The sequence below is a fragment of the Epinephelus fuscoguttatus genome, linkage group LG15 (genome assembly GCF_011397635.1).
Source record: "Epinephelus fuscoguttatus linkage group LG15, E.fuscoguttatus.final_Chr_v1".
NCBI classification, from domain to species: domain Eukaryota; kingdom Metazoa; phylum Chordata; class Actinopteri; order Perciformes; family Serranidae; genus Epinephelus; species Epinephelus fuscoguttatus.
This window is the reverse complement of record NC_064766.1, coordinates 8543901-8564445: the sequence shown is the minus strand read 5'-3', so window position 1 is coordinate 8564445 and position 20545 is coordinate 8543901. Positions and strand designations below refer to the sequence as shown.

General features: G+C 39.9%; 1 protein-coding gene across 10 annotated transcripts in view; it reads left to right on the top strand.

Moving 5' to 3' along the window:
- ctnnd2b (catenin (cadherin-associated protein), delta 2b) overlaps window positions 1-20545 on the top strand; it is a 208216-nt gene that overhangs the window by 122600 nt on the left and 65071 nt on the right. For 4 of the 10 annotated variants that reach the window (XM_049598388.1, XM_049598386.1, XM_049598393.1 and 1 more), the window contains 5 exons: window positions 716-861; window positions 2719-2969; window positions 3828-3959; window positions 10143-10455; window positions 13780-13836. In XM_049598388.1, coding sequence (XP_049454345.1) covers window positions 716-861; window positions 2719-2969; window positions 3828-3959; window positions 10143-10455; window positions 13780-13836 — 899 coding nt within the window. The remainder of the gene's footprint in view (window positions 1-715; window positions 862-2718; window positions 2970-3827; window positions 3960-10142; window positions 10456-13779; window positions 13837-20545) is intronic. The other 6 variants (XM_049598395.1, XM_049598387.1, XM_049598391.1 and 3 more) reach the window with 4 other exon arrangements.

Sequence of the window (20545 nt, the reverse complement as noted above, 5' to 3'; positions counted from 1 at the left end):
ATTACTGCTATCGTGGTAGCAATTGAAGAAATAGCTTATCCTGCATCTTTCTTGTAATTAGTACAATGGGTTTATGAGATCTGCAGGCAGTTTCTCTTGTAAGGTCGGTCAGCAGTGCAGCCACAGTGCACCAAACCTGTATTAAATTCTGGCCCCTGCAAAGTGGTGATTTACTCTTTTATTGCTTCTTTTGCTGCACTGCGATGAATTCTGGGTTCAGAGTGTTGGATTTTAAGAACACCATCTTTATCATGTCTTTGAATTAATTTAAACAGATCTGCCGTCACTGTATCCTCAGCATCATCACTCTGGCACATCCTGACCGTGCTCATCTAATGGGGTGTTTAAAATGGTACCTTGAGCTCTGTAACGGTGAAACTTTGGAATATTTCTTCAATGTATTTCCCCAGTTAGTGCAAAATGAAAATGCATGTTCAAAATTGTGAGGGAACTCCATTTGGCAGCCCATTGCTTGCAGCCGGATTTCGTGTTCATTTGGTTATAAAAGTTCAGAGTCATCCCTTCATGTTTGGTCTGATAACTCCAAGCCTCTTCATCAGGATGTTATCACAGATTAGAGTCTCTGCTCGCTGGTTTTCCAGCTCCGGGGGGAGTTGTTCATCTCTCTGAAAATAATGATATGAACAAGAAGAGTAGATGAATATTTAAAGTGAGTGACATTCCTCTTTAATGAAGTACAACTTCTCTATTACAGCGTGTGAGCTCCCCTCTGCAGGCGGTGGGATCCCCTACCAAGCTGCAGCGCCTGGGATCAGCCTCCTCTGACATGCCCAGCTACGCCACGCTACAGAGGGTGTCCTCGCCCAAACAGTCACCCAGCCGACTCGCCAAGTCCTACAGGTTGGTTCAGCTTCAGTCTGACCAGTTGATTTAGTAAGGGGCTTATTGGTAGTAGCACATTACCTAAGAATTTTTACTGGTCCCAAAGCACAAAAGAATAAATATCTGCAGAGGGTCAATACAGATGTTGATCAATGCCAAATGACTCAATAATTACTTCATTTGGTGCTGAGATCACACTTTCCAGCATGTAGTCTGTAGCCTGCATCCGCATGAAATAAAATGCTGAAACCAATGTAAGTAGTGCTTCAACAAGCAGTGCAACAGATGTACTGCAAATGTTTGACTGCATATAGTACAAACAGGGTTAAACGATCAAAGATGTAGAACACAAGTTTGGTCTATGTACAGTTTTGTGGCCCGATACACACTCTGAATGTACTGGGCTCACATGTTATTTGGTATCAATACTGGTCTTTTCTGCAGCCGGTCTACCTAAAGTTTTACTGTGACAGACAGTTAAAGACACCTTTTGTACCAGTCTTAAGAACTATATGCATTGAATGAGGGGTTTAGTGCACAACTTACAGCCAGTACATTTCTGATGAAGCTCCTGAAGCACTATCCTTACATTCAAAACAACATACAGTGTTAAACAACTAATGAAGTCGCAGATTGCTGGTGGGCCGGTCTTTACAAGCTCATGCTGTGTAGCCAAATGTCCAAACCCACAGAACTTTATTTAAAATTCTTGTGGAGATCCCAGTATTTCCAAAGATACCAAGCATCATGTGTCAGGCTGACTTCAGGCAGAATGTGTATAAAATACATCTATTTGATGGAAAGGTGCAGCCTACTAAAGTCTTGGGATTTGAATATTACACTAAGTCTAATATTGTACAGTTTCAATAAAGAGCTGGAACACACTGATGTATAAGATATATGCTGTCAGAAGGTGTCAAATGAAGTCAAATTTACAGTTCCTGCACTTTTTCACAATGACTATAAGGGCTTTGACTACAAGGGCACACTGTCGCGCGGCGGGGGGGGGGGGGGGGGTCAAAGGGCACAGATGACCCTGGCCCAATGCCAACGGGGGTCCATGAAAAGGTCTATGGTTGACCCTTAAATGGGATCAAGTACAACAATTTACTCACTGACTTAAATCACTGATAATGCTACCTGATCAGAATGCCTCACAAAAAAGCAGGTGCTTGCTAAAAGAAAAGTGAGTACAGGGAGTACAGGAAAATGAAAGCAGCGGAGGGGAAATGGCCAAATATCTGGCAAAAAAAAATGTAAAGAAGCAGCAGGCATGACAGGCAGAGCTGATGGTGTGAAGTGAGGCAGACTATTTTTTAGTAAAAGAACCTTGTGTATCAGGCTCACTTTTAAAGCTACAGTAAGGACACAGGGGGATCACATTAAATTAACCTAAGGACCTAAGGCATCCATCGATTGATCCATATCAACTATGTTACGCTATCTTGTCAAAAAGGGGCCCAAATGCTCCAAAGTTACACTAAATTTTGGCAAGGGTAAAAAAGAACATTGCCTTTTTGCAGGCCCAAGTCCCTAAATAGTTTCAGAATTGTGTAAGTCAGATATGACTGGAAAACCGAGAGTTAACAGCTATATACTCTTTGCACTATTTCAGTTCTGCACACAGTTTTAGCAGTATTTGATTAAAGTGTCCTCAAAATAGAATAAATAAAGTCAGGAGAAAAGTGCAGCAACGGCACTGAACGAACAAGCTAGGATTGATTAAACCAGACTAAAGTCAAGACCTCCACCAGCCAAGGCCCAGATGGTCATTCTTCTGACTTCAGTGTGGTCATGAACTTTAAGTTGTCATGTGGGGAAAAATTATAATGTGTCAAAGTACCAACCGACTGGTTCCATTTCCTCCTTCTGCAGCACCTCGTCGCCCATCAACATGGTAGCATCGGGTGCCGCTGGCTCCTCCTCACCCCTCCCCATGGCAGCGTCCCCAGGAGGAAACCACACCTCGTCGCCCATCCACCAGCTCAGCTCAGTGGTGGGCAGCTATGCCACTCTGTCGCCCACCAAGCGTATGCTGCATCACATCGGAGCAGACGGCTACAAGATTTCTCACGAGCTGTACGCGAACGCAACCCTGCAAAGGCCTGGTAGCCTGGCAGGTAGAGGTCAAGACAATTTCATTATTACTTCTCTGTGTGTGGATGTGTGAAAACGTTCTGTATTTTTTTTCCACATTTTTATTTGTGGGAATTGTTCACTTTCACTGTATTTGAAATATATGTAAATAGTCCATTTTATTCATTGTATTTGAATTTCAATAGATGGTCATTTATAAACATTTTTTAAGTTTGTTCTTGTACTAGGACAAACCTGCCACAGAAACACTTAATATTGATGCCTTAATGACCTTTTCTTTTTTTTTTAAAATTGCATTACTTTTGGATTTATTCTCAAATTCCTGAAATTGAAATTCCAACTTCATTTTTAGTTTTCTTTTTTCAGCATTTTGGTCTGTGGGATTATTATTTGTAGGTTTTCTTTGGGGCATATCTGAGGCAGTTTGTGATGGTTAAGCTCACACGCACCCACTTTCCTTTTATGTCTAATTTGTATTCATCAGCATGAGCACAAGGATTCAAAAAACACATACTACCAAATATTTCATTAAATTGGCTCGAGGTTTTCTCTAAAACGTATTAGACTGTAAATGTACTCATGAATTTCTGAACAATTCATGAATGTGATTAATCGTCTCTGCTGGCGACCCTTATAAAAAGTTTTGGCTTTGTTTTCAGTTTTCCAAAATTAATTACATTCAATTGATTACATTTAGTTCAATTTGAAATGAGCCCATGTTTAATAGGAAGTGATTCATTTAAAAACTAATGGACAATAACTTATGACTGCTTTTGATCAGTAATGTTCCAGATATTTTGTGATGTACTGTAACAGATATTTAAAGGAGTGACTCAAAAAACAGTACTGACTGTACATCTAACCTCCATACTCCCTCTGTTTTCCAGGCTCCAGAGGTTCCTACAGCAGCCAGCACAGTCACCTGGGCTCTGAGCTACGACCTTTGCAGTCTCCTGAACACCACATCGACCCCATCTATGAAGACAGAGTCTACACCAAACCCAACCTTAGAGGACAAGGTAAGCGGAGATGTGGATATACAGGCTGAGGAAAATGAAGACATGGGTTATTTATTTAGGTTGTAAATGACTATGTACAAATACAGAGTCTGCAAAACTGTATCCTAGAAGGCAAAGGGAGTAGAAAGGAGGTTGAGGGTGAGAGTAGCACGGGAAGAGCTTCGAGACTAAGGTATTTAGGAAAATGTAAAAGATGAAATGTGAGGGGGAGATGGAAGAAAATGAGGAAAGAGGAGGAGAAGTGGTAAGAGAGGAAAGAGATGAGCTCTTAAGTAAGTCAACCTTTGTGAGAAACGTGGGACCCAGCATTTTTGGAGCTTCAGTTTTGACCTTTTTTAATGCATCTCTTCCGAGCTTTCTAACATTGTGGAATTGCTTTACTAAATCACTGTAGTGCCTATTTAAGAGATAGAGAGGCATAGTACCTCCTCTTCTGGTGTCCATCATGGGACCTTATCTTGGAAAAAATACGTACGGTAGTCAGTGGCAAGAGAGACAAGTCATTTCAATGAGGACAGAGAGATGACTGAATGAAAGATAATATTTAATACGCAATATGAGTGTGCAGATTAACAGAAGATTTGTGCTGATTAAGATTTAAAAGACGTCTTTGGTGCTTGGACACCAGAGGGAGATATTTTTGTAATGGAGGGACGTCTGAGTGGCAGCAAGATAAATCCCCCCCATGGAGTCTAGACAGGTGGTGGTGGCTGCTGACTCTGAGGCTGCTGACTGCTGAGGCAGATGAGGCTGATGAATCTGTAAAGACTAGGTGGTGATGGGGAGATGGAGGGCACGCATGACTGCAGCAAGAGAAAACGGCAGCAGAGAAAGAACCATATTTAAAATGAGGAGCAGTAAGATGATAGGCTGACGGAGAAGGTGCGTCGCTGTGCTGTTGGTTGATTGTGAATCAGCTGATGACTAAATAGACCTACCTAGACAGTGGCACCTAGAGATAGTGAGTGAGGATGCGTGCAAGGAGTGAATGGCAGGGTGAGAAGAATCTTACAGCCTGAGCATTAAAAGTATTATCTTCCTAACTTTCGCTAGAGCTTAATTTGTTGATCCCATTTGTAGTGTGTTATTAATACATATACATATGTTATAAATGTATGTTTTAAAAGATAATTTTGCAAGTCAAGAAAGTCGCAGGTTGATGCAGATTTGTCATAGTATCATTTAGTTGTCTGTGAAACTGCACAGTGAACTACATCTCTCGTCTTGCACGATATACGTCACCAACACCAACATGGCTGTTACTGTGGCACATTTTGCTCCATTCTTCCACAACATTGGACAAAGTATTAAAAGTCTGGCCATGTTCAGAGCTGCAGCTATGCAAAAAGAGAGTTAGTTGCTACCGTGGTGTCATAGCCTTCTTTTAATTTCTTTTTGTAAATATAAGGCAAACTCCTATGTGTGAGAGTCCACATTTCTGATGTTAAACCTACTACTGAAGCTAATACTTTTCTCAGATTTTTTACTTACACTTACCTGTTGGCAAAATGTAGATTAACCTAACTCACTCTGATAACCATATTAGTACATAAAAGCTACCTCTGCAAGGGAACACATATATACTAACCTGTATACTTACCTGCAATGCTTAAATAAGAAAAAGATGTTTTGTCCAAAAATCAGTCTTAAATTTAGTATAAAATCATCTTGAGCTTTAAGCTTAAATGGGTACTATGTACTGTGTACTGTTTCTCCCATCTAGTGTTGAGATTGTATATTGCATTCAAACGGATAGCGCACTCTAGCACCTCACTATTGCAACAACAGTAGCTGCTGTGTACCAAAAAGCTATGATAACATTGATGAAACCATGTCATCCGATACTTCATGGAGTATTCATTCGGGTTCCTACACAGACACATGCGATGCGAGTTGACAATCCCCCTCCTCACCATGCTGGCTGTGTTTACAATGTAGGACGGTTGGGGCACGTGTAAATCGAAACAAACTGATCACGTCTTGTCTTTTGACAACTGTGGCTCAACCTCACACACCTCATCCCTCTCCTCGCAACACTGCGTCGCTAACATCTGTTAGCGACCAGCGCCGCTAACAGCACTAACGGCTAACAGCCGTTAGCCGCTGTTAACTGTGATTCTCCTTCAGCAGCTCTCTCCACCTGGGAAAGGCTACCCAGATGTTGACCCCCGTTTTTTTAAATCGCCTGTCACGTTGCCTTTTTGCATTTTTTCAAATGCACCGGCACTTGTGACTAGCCTGCTTGCTGCTGCTTTTCGTCACTTCACCTGCAGGCGGAAACCGGAAACCGACAAGTGAAAACGCGAAAGGCGTACCTGTATTTTCAAGATGGCGCGTGTACATGATGAGACACCGGTCGCAATGTATATGTAAATGAGAATTTCGGAGCTTACGGACATACTTAGATATGCTGATGGAGGTAAATACACATGTGCTAGGAAACACTTTTGACTGCAAAATTTGTTTGTCTCAAAGAACAACTGAAATTGTTACACATAGTGCCTTTAAGCTTCTGATATCTGTAGACTCCCTGTGTATATCTTGGTATCAAACACACAGGCATTGTAGCTTCAGCAAAAAAGAAAGTTATGATTTCTCTCATGCGACTTTTGTATGTACTGTATAGTCTTTTTAATTACGGATTTTCAGTCTTATATTTAAACAGTTTACAACAAACTGCGACTTTCCCCAAAATTATCTTACATCACATGTAAAATTCATGGCAAAATAAAAAAGGGGAAGAAAAAAAATATTAGTCTCTCGCTTTGAACAACCTTGCCTATCTGTGTAAGGTCCCATGGTGGTGCACAGGAAGGGGAGGGATAACTACCAGCCAGAAGCAGTTTCTCACTTGACAGTCTAAAAGTTGTTCGTCATTGCTAATAACTGATCTAAAAAGCATTAGTAAATGTCTTACTAACTATAATAAGGTCATTAGTTTTAACTTACAAAAACACTTTATAAAGATTACCTCTTAATAAGTATTGGCAGAGAGGTAGAGGGAACAGCAGGGGGAAGGGTCCTGCAGTAACACTTGGAGTAGATTAAAGTGAGACTGTAAACACAGAAATGTTCCTCACTTAGTCCAGATATTATAAATAGCTGCAGCAAGCTGTAATTCACCCACTGAACCTTCTAAATATAAAACTCAGTGAGTAGAAGAAGACATCACATGATACACTGAATAAGTGATGGATCAAAGACATACTGTACAACACACTGCCAGGTAAAACTGAAAAAGACATAGTCAGGTCCAGTTTAGAAGATGGAGTTTTTTTTAATGGCGCTGCTGTACGTAAGAGATTTCCTCGTCCCATCTGATCATGTAGCGCTATTTACCAGATCAGGTAGGCAAATCCAATTGGGGTCTCAATGGCAATTTGTCTCTCAGTCACAGTCTGTTAACTAATTAGTTTCAAGGCTGAAAATTAATCTCAATTAATCCCATGGGCGTTAGCTTGGGTGCTTTGAAATCAAAGCAAATCAACCGTGTCCTAAAATGTTGTAGACGCAGTGCTGCCAGTTTGGTCTCCTAAACCATGAATGTTGCTCTGAAGAGAAGTGCACACAGAGAGAAAAATTAAAGAAAATCCACTTTGTCAACATGGTTTTGTTCCAAAAAGGAGAGATTCACTTTATTAATTAAAAGATTTGAGGTCATGCTGACTCCCCGTGCACACTGTTAGGTCACATTGATGCATCTAAATAACTCGATCATCATTGCCAGCATTGTGTCAGTGAATGTAAGTCACGACAACAGCACTCTGACTGTCAAATCCTTCTCTTTCTTTACATTGACTTCACTCTGTTTTTCATTTTTTTTCTCCGTGCAACACAAAGTAGTTGTTGAAGCCTGACTTTGTTTCAAGGTCAAATAGTTTTTCAAGATAATGAACAGAGTTGGAAACAAGCAGACAACACTTTACACCCGACTTCACATCACAGGTGAATTTCCTCAGGCCTTGTCAGTGTCCCTGCAGTGATGCAGTTACACACACACAGATACACACACAGACTGACTGACCCAGCTCACCTCCCTCAGAGCGAGCCGGTGTAACCATGTTGACTATCATGCCCAAATGGTTTCTGAGCTGCTGTTTAATAGGAAGACAATTCCTCTCTTTGTTTGACACTGACAAAGGAGGTTGACTGGGCTGTGTGTTATGATGTCCATGTCTTTATGACAAGGCTGGAATGCCAACTGGGCAAAATGGGACCACAACCTCTCTGTGTGGCAAATAGTTCAAGTAATTAGATTAACTGTAAGTATGTCGTATACACCTGCCACTTTTAAAACAGAATATAAACAAAATAAAAAAGGAAAAAAAGGCTTTAAAGGAATATTTCAACCCCCAAATGATGATTTCTGTATCAGTTGCTCACCCCACGTTACATTAAATTTGTGAAGAAAACTTTATTTTTCTTGCTTGTTTCCACAGTAAACAATGAGTCCAAAAACTGAGAAAATTCTTGATAAATTGACCTCATAGGGGGTCGCGTTCCACAACAGAAAACTCAAACTCTAATACAACTCATGCAGTATATATGTTTTAAACTTGACAACATAAACATACTAAATGGGTCTCTGTATTCCTGGTTGGAATGTTTTTTAGTATATAAATCAAATCAGGGGTTGCAGCTTTCGTAGGACGGAGACTTTCGGCCGTGTGAAGACTGCATTGGCTAAACCAAGGAATCTGTTAAATAGGACAGTATGGTCGACAGAGGATTTTCTGTTTGCGTCACCAGCTGTTCCCGCCCCTACCTGGTGACGTTCCTGTCACATAGCAACCAGCTGAGCTTGACAAGAGAAGCAAATAGACTACAAGTTAGTTAAAATAAAGCCAGAATTAAAAAAATAAAAGTTGCTTCATTAATTAAGATTGTACCCTGTGTTCTTTTAGCTAATAGAAAAACAGGATGCCATATTCTTTGATATAACCAAGTCCTCACTGGCAGGCAATGAATGCTTAGATAGATTAGGCCCCAAAGGATTTATCCATTGCATCCTCCTAATTCAGACAAAGCGGGCCACTTTCTCAGCCACATATGAAGGAGCCTTGGAAATGGAACAGCTTTGGTTGCGCGACTGTGGCACCATCAGTCTTATGGCTGCAGCCTCCGAATTGAGACACAGCTTATGTGAATGACATCAGCTAAGGGGACGTAAAAATGCACCCAAGCTGTTGCCCAGTAATGCAATTCCAGTGAAACAGTCCATAATCCAAGTCTCATTTATCAAGTCATGTGCTGTTATTCCCACACACGCATTTTCGCTAAAACATTACTATTTAAAACATTTCTGCATAAACAGATAATCAACGACAAGTAGGGCGCCTCTGTAACTCGATGGAATACACGAGCAGGATTCAAGGTTTTAGCGAAAATGCATGTGTTTGGGAAGCACTGACCATACAGCTAGATAAATGAGACTTGGATTATCCTGCATAAGTAGTGTGTAAATGGACGTTTTGATGTACTTTTGTTGTTGCTAAATGTGATAGCCCATGACTTCAGTTCAACAAGAATTTTCTCCATTTTCCGATTCTTTGTTCAATGTGGGGGCATGCAAGAAAAACAAAGTTTCTTTGCAGATTTAACGTAACACAGTCAAGTAATTGATATATAAATAATAATTTTTGTGGGTGAAATATTACTTTAAAGACAATTGTCAGCACAGAGAGTGGAAGGTCAGGAAGCTCACAGCTTATTTGTTAATGTGGTGATCGGGGTAATTCAGCTGTGCTTAAGAGGATAATATTAATTTTCATCACTATTAACTATTACAGGTGCCTGAGAGCTTTACACTGTGACATTTTTATTTTGCTTTGCTCTTTTTTGCATGTCTATTTGACTTGACTGCTTCTGTCTGTTTTTGTGATTATATTTTTCGAATGAAAAATAAGATCATTTGGTGAGTTCACCTTTTCACCTGAAGTCCCCCCACGTGTTGAGCTGTAAGTTATCACTGCAGTTTGCCATATTTATTTACGTATGAGTGTTTTTTGTTTTTTTCTTCCTCCCTTTCTGCTTTTTCTTCTGTGCTGTGTTGTTCCATTGGTGCTGGTGTTGTTTTTGCTTTTTTCTCATCGTGTCTCTGTGCGCTCTTGTGTTGGCACTCGTGTTTGGTTCCAATTTCTCCGTCCCCCGTTCCCCTGTCCTCCTCGGCTACATCAAACCCAGTGGTGAACCAGTTGTACCAAGAGGTCCTGAACTATCTGCTCTATCCCTACGCTCCTCTTCCTGCTTTAGCCCCGCCTTCCCCTGGTGTCGACCCAATCCCCTTGCAGCGAACGGGAAGCCAGAGCGCCGCGGGCACCTTTCAGAGAGGCAGCTTCGCCACAGGAGGCGGGGCGGCTGACTACGCCAACCCGTACCGCACTCTGCAGTTCTGCCCGTCCACCGAGTCGCCTTACAGCAAGTCAGGCCCCGCCCTCCCCCCTGAGGCCGCCCTGGGCCGGTCTCCATCAGTGGACAGTATCCAGAAGGACCCAAGGTAAGAAAAAAAACAAAAACATGTTGAATCAGCTCTGGCTTGTTGATGAAGCCCTTTGTTCCGCTCCCTTTCCACTTTCACTGAACTTACTGAGGGCCAGATTCACCAAATTAAACATAATTATTAACATCATTGATTAAGTATAGATAATGTCAATAACCTGGAGACATCAATCCCCATCAATAAGAAAAAGTTTAATTGCAATCTTCAAAAGAGTGTCAAAGTTTCAAAGTGTAACATGACAACACCAAACAGTTTGTAGCATCTCAACAGATTATTGACTGTCAGGATTTGATGGTCCAGTGCAATAAAAGGCTGGTTGAATCTGGGCTTTAGTATGAGACACACATCACGCCACATCTTTCACTGTCCTCTCTAGTTTGCCTGGTGTTGGGGCTTGTTCACACTGCCGTATGAATTGCCTGCGCACACCTCTCGGTCCGATTTAAAAGTTTGCTATTGCTGTTAGGAGTGGAGTGCCGCTCTGTCAGTGACAATCAGTCACATTCTGTGCAGCAGGTAGACACAGTTAGTGCGGAAAGTGCATGAAGTCTGCTTTTAGACTAAGAGAGCTCTGCGTATGAGTGTGGGTGTGTGAGAATGAGGGACAGAGAGACAGTGACAGACAGATGAGAAAAGAGTAAGAGAGAGACACATACAGAGACAGCATAATAGCTGTTTTTAATCATTCTTTTGTCCTAGTTACAATCAAGTTTGAAATACTATTCCAATTGTGTCTTGGATTTTTCTTTCTTAGCCTCTGACTAATGACTGCACAGACACACTGTCACAGATAGAAGCAGCCTAATTAAAGTTGAAGTGTCTCTCTTTGTGACATTTCAGCTCAGGTGTAAGCAGGAGATATATTTTTTTGTAATATTTCTAATGAGGAAGTCACTTTGTGCTGAAGTGCTTATTATATGGTAACATTTGGAAACACAAGAATATCTGTCTGTATCATTAGAATAGGTGACTTTGGTTGTTGTTGCCATTGCTCTTTCCTCCACCCATTGTCCAAGTGTTTATTTCTCTGTGCACATTGCACTCACATTGTCTGTTTGTTCAATTCCTGAGCCTTGGCATCATTGGTGTGTCTGGCTTCCAGCATCCACACATTTGCACTGCTACATTTGAAGGACTGACCTGTGATGCATGGCATTTTGCTTTACCTTCACACCATGCACAGTCAGTGCTATCTGAGTAGCTTATTGTCCACACTGTGTTAAAGCGAGGGTCTGCCAAGATTATAATTATACAGGAACATTCTGAACCTGCAGTTGTCATGTTTAACTGGTTAAAAGCTTGCTGCACTGCAGCTAAAAAAGTTGTTTAAAAAAAGCATGTTAATATCTCAGATTTGTGTAAACAAATCCCGCAAAGAGACCAAAACCAGCAATGTACTAGTCGATCTCTCAATACTTTCTGGCTTCCCTACTTTGTCTTTGGCACTCAACCCTAAGCTCATTTGTTCATACTGAAATCATATTCACAGTGTATTTGTTGCAGACTATTTTCAGTTGCGGATTAATCCACACTTTGTGATCTAGTGGGCATCAGGATGGTGAATGTGATATTAAGATCAACCAGTGGTTCTCAAACTTTTTTCAACAATGTAGCCCAATTGAGGTATTGTGTCAGCCAAATACCCCTGACCAGCACATATCATTCTTGGTGGAAACACACAGTGAACAAACAAATGTGATTGTGTTTGTTGCAGTTTATGTTTGCACTGAAAATAGGAATATTAAATGTTAAATGTGGTCAATCAAACTTACATTTATTATTTTTTATTTCACTTATTTTAGTGTAATTATTTAAGGAATTATGCGAGAGTTTTAAGAGAGTTTTTTTTTTAAACTTAACATTAAGTAAAAATCTCAGGTGCCCCCTGCAGTAATTCAAAGTATTATTTGGGGTACCCTTACTCCCATTAGAGAAACACTGAGATAAACTACAGAGCTCATAGAAGTCTATGGCACATAGGAACAAGGTATATCAGGTTTTGGCTACAGAGGAAATCTACATGAAATACTTTTTAATAAGATTGATTCATTGTTGGTTTTGGTCTTTTCTTGGGATTTGTTAACAATGAGAGAAATTAAAGACTATCACCAGCATTATTCTTTAAACAAACATACCCAGTTTTTCTGATTTTGGCCAGTTGGTCAACGTAGCTGTTAAAGGTCCAGCGTGTAGGATTTAGGGGCATCTATTGGTAGAAATGGTGTGAAATGTTCAAACTATATATTTATTAGCTTATAATCACCTCAAAATAAGAATTGTTGTGTTTTCGTTATCTTGGAATGGGCCGTTTATATCAACATACAGAGTGGGTCCTCTTCCACAGAGTCCGCCATGTTTTTACAGTAGCCTAGAACAGTCAAACCAAACACTGGATCCAGATAGGGCCATTTGTGTTTTCACATCCACAACTGTAGTTTTTCAACATGCTTTGTAAAGTTCCAGGTTTGCAATCTCACCGCTAGTTGCCACTAAATCCTACACACTGGACCTTTAAGCACCAACACCACAATTATTCACATTACTCTATACCTACAAGCCTTACTCAGGCATACTCTATGTGTAATCTAAAAGATAAGCTTTGGTTCCATTTTTTTATTAAAACTATTTCAGTTTAGCAACCATTTATCATCATCTACAACCTCCTCAGTTAATGTGAGAAAAAGTAGTTGCTTAAAATATGCAGTATATGTAGATATTTTGTATCTTGGTTAAATTTACCCAACACATAACAGGCTTAGCAGCTTAGCCTGTCATTTACTCACCATTTAGCTTTACTGGTACAAGTCCTGCTTTCCAGAGATAAAGCTAGTCATTTTCAATCACACAAAACAAATTAAAATAAATTACGCATGAAGGATTTTGCCATCTATATTCAACAGCTAGGCCAACCTTTCGCTTGCTGTCTGAAAGTACTCTGATAATTGGCTCTGCAATTTAGATCTGAATGTTTGGAAAAAATGCTCTACTATGCAGCACCAGCCATGACCTGGACATCCTGTTTGGTGTATGAATATGCACAGAACAAGGCTGTACCCAGTTTGTTTTATCCGAAGACCCTCTCTTTACCCAACATATCAACCATCTCCTCACCACCCGCTCTATGTGCATGTCCTTCACCCTGCCCACCTTCTCCACCATTGCCTGATAACCAAATGTTGAGAGAGAAAGACAAGTCTGGAGGGCTACATATTGATTTTTATTTACTAATCATCACTACTATGACAGTTATTGAATAATTTGTTGCCAGACAGCAAACAAATACCTCTCTCTTGTTTCTCTCTGCCTGTCCCCCCTTGATAGGTACGACCCTGAATTCCTTGTGTGGAATCAAAATCAAGCCGAGCAAAGAATGACAAAGTAATCCAACTATTTATTTATACTCACACATTCTGTCTATCTATCTTACCTTTGTCTCATTCACTGAATCTTTCCATCTTCTCTATATGACACCAATATCAGACACAGATGTTAATGTTAATGGCCACATGACATTTCCCATTTGTATTGTCACTCATTTAGTGCTCTATTAAACAGGGATCACTTTTATTTTAGCATTATATGGATTCTAAATTGGAGACTAGATCAGAGCACTGGCTTTCAAAAGCACTTTGCATTTAATTACGTCATACATAACATCAGAATGGCATCCGCTTTGACTTGAAAAGACTAAGAAGTTGAAATCTTTAAAAGATTCTAAGTTAAAAGACGCATTTAAGTAAGTATTTTCCAATTACTGATTGTTTATTTGCAATTCGTAGCAATATGGCTTATCAGAGCCTCTGTTTTTAGAGTGTAAATATTCCTCATTCTCTCCTTTGGCTATCCACCCATCCCTCCATCCATTTATCTATCTGTTGATTTATTCAGTCATTCATTTGTCTCCATTGTCTGTATGTCTGGTGATTTCTGAACGTGCTTTGTGGCGGTTGTATTCATGTAGCTTGTGTTCATTTTGGCACCGGATTTTGATCAGAGACTTAGTGGTATTGATTTTCAGGTCTCGGCCAAAAAATAGTATGCATATTTTGGTAGTTTGTCTCTGCTCCTTGTTTAATTTTAGTGGAAGTGTTGTTGTGTTTAGTCCATAAATCATTCATATTTTCTATCCAATAACCTGTTACATTTGCTAAGAATAGTAGAAAGATGCATAAGATTAGCCAACAAAACTGGCAGACACACAGCACTGGCAGAAACATAACATTAGATAACAATACTGGCAGCAGGAACCTATCTATGCCCCAGGGTCCTAAATTCCCCAAATCCCATGTTCCCTTGGTCCTCAGTTCCCAAGGTCCGATGTTTCTAGGTGCTTACGTTCCCAAGGTCCCATGTTCCCATGTCCTGTGTTCCCAGGGTTTCATGTTGCCAGGGTCCTACTGTATGTTCCCCAGTTCAATATTCTGTTAACGCACATTAACCCTTCTATTGATTTCAGGTCAGATATTTGATCAATTTGATCTAATTGTCCCTAAATTCTGGAGATGACAGTTGATTGTCGGAGCTCTCTGACTAGCCTCACTGTAGACCCTTTTCCTCATCTTTACCTGTTTGGAAATAACAATTGTCATCTGCCATTGAATTTTTAACCCTAAAATGTTTAACAAATGCTAGTCTTCCTTTTTTCATCTTTATTTTTTTCCCCCTTTATTTTTAATTGATTAATTGATTTGTCTACTAATATCTACTGTTTTACATTAAGGGCTGAAATATTTTGGTTGTTGTTCTCAATACAAGAGAGTAACTGTTATCTAGACTGAGACCTCTGCTAGTGCAATTTCATGACTCTCAGTGTCATGATTATAATCCCCTAACCGAACCCATGAGGTAGGGAACATCCTTTTCAGGTTCCAGTTATGCAGCATATAAATCAGGGGGCTATAGGACTCTGGGAACATAGGAAAGACCCCTATGTTTGTGCCAGTATTATTATCTGTGTGTGTAATAATGTGTTTTTCTGCCAACACAAAAGTGCCAAAAATTGTAGTTCCTCAAATGGCCATTTGAGGCTGGCTCCATACACGAGTCAATCCCCATGGAGCCCCATGTGAAAATGCCCAATTTAACAGAAGAAATAAACATTTTTACAGTCCAGTACAAAAAAAAGTATCTATAGCTAATTCATGACAACTGTATGGGAGTTGAATTTTATATAACTAATTGATTTATATTTTATTAAGGCTTAAATTTGGGGCGTGGCTGCTTCAAGTGACAGATGGATGCTGTTCATTCACAAGTTGCTGCCATGTTTGCAACTTTGGCTAGGTAACGTATTGGTGTAGCTGTAGCTATCGCTATTTCAGTGTGCTTTCAGTTTATGAAAGTTAATTGTAAAGTTTTGGATGCCTAATTAAGTCTACTTCAGTGTTTGGTTGTACCAAAAGTTCCTCAATTTTTCATTAAGTACATATTGTTTTAATGGTTTAAGACCTGGCAAAAATTAGGATTAGCATAATCACAGTGCTAACCAAGCTTCCAGTGAGCGTTAGGCTTATCTCTCCACCATCTGGTCTCAATGTGGATGCTTCTGGATCCAAAAATCCAAGATGGCAACGGTCAAAATGCTAAACTTGAGGCTTTAGAATAGGAGTACACAAACCCACAGAATCCCATAGGACACATTACGGTGGCTATATCCATTATTTTATACAGTCTGTGGTTCCTGCTAATATTAGTACCAACAGAAACACAGCATTAACGTACAACATTAGTAGAGATATAACAATCATCTCACAATGTCTTTTCTGACAGAGATATGCTAAAAATAAATACTGGCAGATACATTACATTAGCTAAAAGCATTTGCAGAAACATAACATAGGCTAACATACGTATTTCACCCGAGGGAGGTGCATTGTGTCATCTGATACTGTTTTCTTTTTATTTAGTTTCAGTCTTGCTGTCATTTTGCAAAGAAGATCGTTTGTAAATGTTTTTGGCATTGTTTTCAAAATGAATACTGGGCTTGTCTCATCCACGACAAAGTGACCTACAGTAACACTCAATGCCTTTGATGAAATGGAATGACTACAGACTTTGTGTGGAGATAGAAATAAAATTAAATAAATGAAATCATTTATTGCACCAACGCTGTCTGCATCAGCATAGTAAACAGATGATAACTGAAGAAGTGTGGTCATTTCCACCGTCTGCAGCTGGCTCCCAAATGATACCTTTATCCTGTAAAAGCCTCAAACAAACATCATTTACCTGATTTTATCAAGCCACACAGTGGCACAGTCTGGCAAATGAAGACACGTTACTGTGGAGACAACCTCTTATGTACTCCAACACATTTCCTCCTTCAGGCTGCCAATAATTTATGGAAACGTGCCCACTAACACGTAGAAAGATTTGTGCTAGACAGGATCCGACCCGATAATAAAAGTGCCTCATTTTATTTCATGCTCATAAGCACAGCGCGAATCTCTGATCCATATTCAGTCACAGGGTTGAGATGGACTCCGCATGGTGTGTGTGTTTCTCAGCTCTGCCTGACATCTCCTGACCTTTCGTTCATCTCTTCCAGCCTCAGTGGGCCAGTCAGTCAGCCATGCCATCACACCCTCCAACACACACACATCCTCCAACACACACACATACACTGTCTGGGTAACACAAACATGAACACACACACACGCTTTTCTTTATATTTCTCAAATTTTCTCTACACAGTCTATTTTTCCCCTAATTTTCTCCCTACTTTTCTCACCTTAACCTCCTTCCCACATTGAGGCCAAGGTGGGTCATAGTGTTACTCATTTCATTTGTGTTGATTGAGTTCATTGTTCAGTTTTATATTTCAGCGTATGAACATGTGAAATGCTTGTTGATCTCATACAGTAATATGTTTCTCTAACATTTCTATTTGTCAGCACTTTGTAGCAGTGACCTATCTAACACCAATCTATGAATGTAAACCACTATTTCACTGGTGCTTTTCCAGGGCAATCAAGTTTCCTGTGAAAATGAAAGACTGGACTACTTACAGAGTAGAAGTTAAGAGTTAAAGCAACAGAGTTTAAAACAGAAATTCTGGGTCTACAAGTTTGCAAACCTTTTATTCTGTAAGATTCAGTTGCCTTGAGGCAGTCTGCCTGTATAGAAAGTCTACAAAAGAATTAAAACTGAGGGTTGCTCTGAAAATGCAACTTTATATTTTGACAACAGAATATATAACAAAAACCTCAGTTGCCAGCACGCTATAATCAATACTTTTCCCTTAAGATCATATTCTGAACAGTAGTTCATGCAGTAGTTCAGGGTTGGGTTGGGTTGGGAACCGGAGGGTCGCCATCTCAAGTCCAGAGTTATAACTATATTATATATTATAGAATATTATATTTCATGAATAAAGTTTTAATGTAGAGCTATTTCTAAAACAATTTATCAATAAGAATCCGACAGTGGAGTTGAGACAAAGCATTATGCAGTTCAGGTTTCAACCCTTTTATAATGCCATCAAAGGTACAATGTCTAAAAGCAACTAGGCCTATGTTATACATTTTCTTAAGTTGTGTGTTTATAGTATCCCAAATGTTTCCAGCAATGTTTAAACCAGAGAAATCTGTAATATTATTCAAGGTAATGGGCCATTTCTTTTTGTTGCCTGTCAATGGCATCATATTCCCTTTACCTTTTCTAGCTGCTCTAACTTAAGATGATCTGTCAGAGAGTGAGGAAGAAATCATTGTCATAGTATTATTCTCACTAACAGTAATACAGCATTTTTCTACCACATAGCAACAGTTTCCTTTTAATTGGATGCCATTTGCAACACGCTGCAACATGCATTAGATTAGTAGATTGATATGATATTTCAATATCAATCCAGTTTGCTACAGTGTGCTGGGCCTGCTGTGACAAGTGGCTCATGCCAGCCATCAACCTGATGCTAAGTTAACGAGTTAAAGTTACGTTAGCTTGCATTACTTGCAGTGATTTCATAAGAATGATATGACATAATGTGAATTAATGTAACCTGAATAAAACTTACACATAAACTCGTCATGTCGCATAGATTTTTATTGGCAACGGTAGTTTAACAATAAAGACAACAATGCCCACGATCCCACGCTGCTTCATGATGTCATTGAAGCATTGAAGTCTATCTTTTGTCATTGATTTGATTGAGAGACACCTAGCAGCAAAAATTACATACTGTGTGTTGAACTCATGGATGTATTGGGAAAACTGGATACAGCACTGAAGGCAGGGGCCCATTCATTCCTATGACAGTTGCTCAGTGGCGCATGAACCCAAAAGGTTTCAACTGCTGCATATAAAATTACCAGGATGATCCAGGGATGATCAGCACTACTTTAGCACTGTGCAGCCCACAGAGCATGTGCACAAGGAACTTACAGCAGCTGAGCGTGACCAAGATTGGCCGAGTGTCTTATTTCCACCAGCTGACTGGCTAACTTACAGTTTTGTGCCTGGCTAACTTGAATGGGGATGAAATGATTTGATTTTGCAGCTCTTCTAGACTTTCCAAATGATATCAGACCAAATGGATCAAATCCTGACAGTGAAATGAGTTATTTCACGTCTATTTCCCAATGTAAGTCTATGGGAAACAGTCTTCTTGGATTGCAGGGCATCACTATACAGACCCCAGAAATTGCAGTACCACTGTTTGATTACTGCGACAGTTGGCTTCAAAACCCAGCGCACTTCCTGGGAGCCTAGTCTGACTCCTCTGTGCCTCCAACCAGTGCTTCAAAACATGTCTGGTTATGCTATTTAGGAATCATGTAGTCAGGTCTGTTTATTATATTTAGTAGTAGGACACTGGGTCACATCTTGAAAAAAATATTGGGGGTGATCATACCCAATCCTAAAACATATTATATTACTAGTCCATACCTATTGGTAGCTTTGTCACCTTCTACCTATACCAATCCTCAATGCCGACCACATCAGTGAGTAGAAAAATGTGGGACAGACAGAATGCCTGACTGACCGAATGCCTCACTGACAGTTTCCGTGATTATGTACAGCATACCATACCATGACTTAGTCATACCAAAAATTTGAAAAAAACCCCCAAAACACTGGGCCACAGGGGGAGCCACAGCGATCAGTCGCATTTTAACCCTTTTTAAGCATTTTTCTGTTGTTACAGCGCCACCCAGATGCCTATTAGAATTAAATTTTTCCAGTCACCTTGAGGCATCCAGTTCTACATATCTACCAAGTTTAGTAAACATTGATATGGTGGTTAGGCCTAGATAAGAAATTAGCTCTCTAGCGCCCCCATTTTGTTTGATCAGGTCAATAGTGGAGGGGTCCTCTCAGATTATGTGTGGTCATATGCCTACAAAGTTGCGTGGTGATCGGTGAAACCCTTGAGATGTTATACACTTTTATGTGATGAGCCATGCCCTCTGCAATATTCATTGCCTTATAGAAGCTCAGTTTTAGTAAGTTTTCCAACTTTTGCCAAGAGGGAACTTTAGATATTGGTCCCTAGATTATTTTCACCCAGTTTCATGCAGATCGGTCGAACTTCCTAGGAAGAGATCGATTTTAAGTGTTTTTCAAAAAATTCAAAATGGTGGAAAATCTATATAACTGGAAGTTATGGGTTCTTGAGGCAAATGTGTTCCTCGTGAGGAGAGGCATCTCTGTGCAAAGTTTCATGTCTCTACTACATACGGGGCATGAGATATGCCCATTCAAAGTTTGCAATTTCAATCAGCTGCTATAGCGCCCCCCTTTGGCCAATTGATGTAATATTGCTTCATTCGCATCCTCCCATGACCCTCTACCACTGTGCCAAATTTCACGTGGATCGACCAAGTCAGTGAGGAGAAAAACATTGAACAGACACACAGACACACCCACAGACAGAGTTTTCATCATTATATAGTAAGATGATGTGCTAAAATGTCAGAATAGTTTTTTACTTTGACTTATACTTTTTCACTTCTGATGCCTCATTTTGGCACAGAAGATGACACATTGCACACTCCTGTTTGCTTGTGTTCAAACATATTTTTGTCTTCATCTTTTTTTCATAACGTAATGACTTTCTACTTAAATCTGGACTTTTTCCCTCAACTTT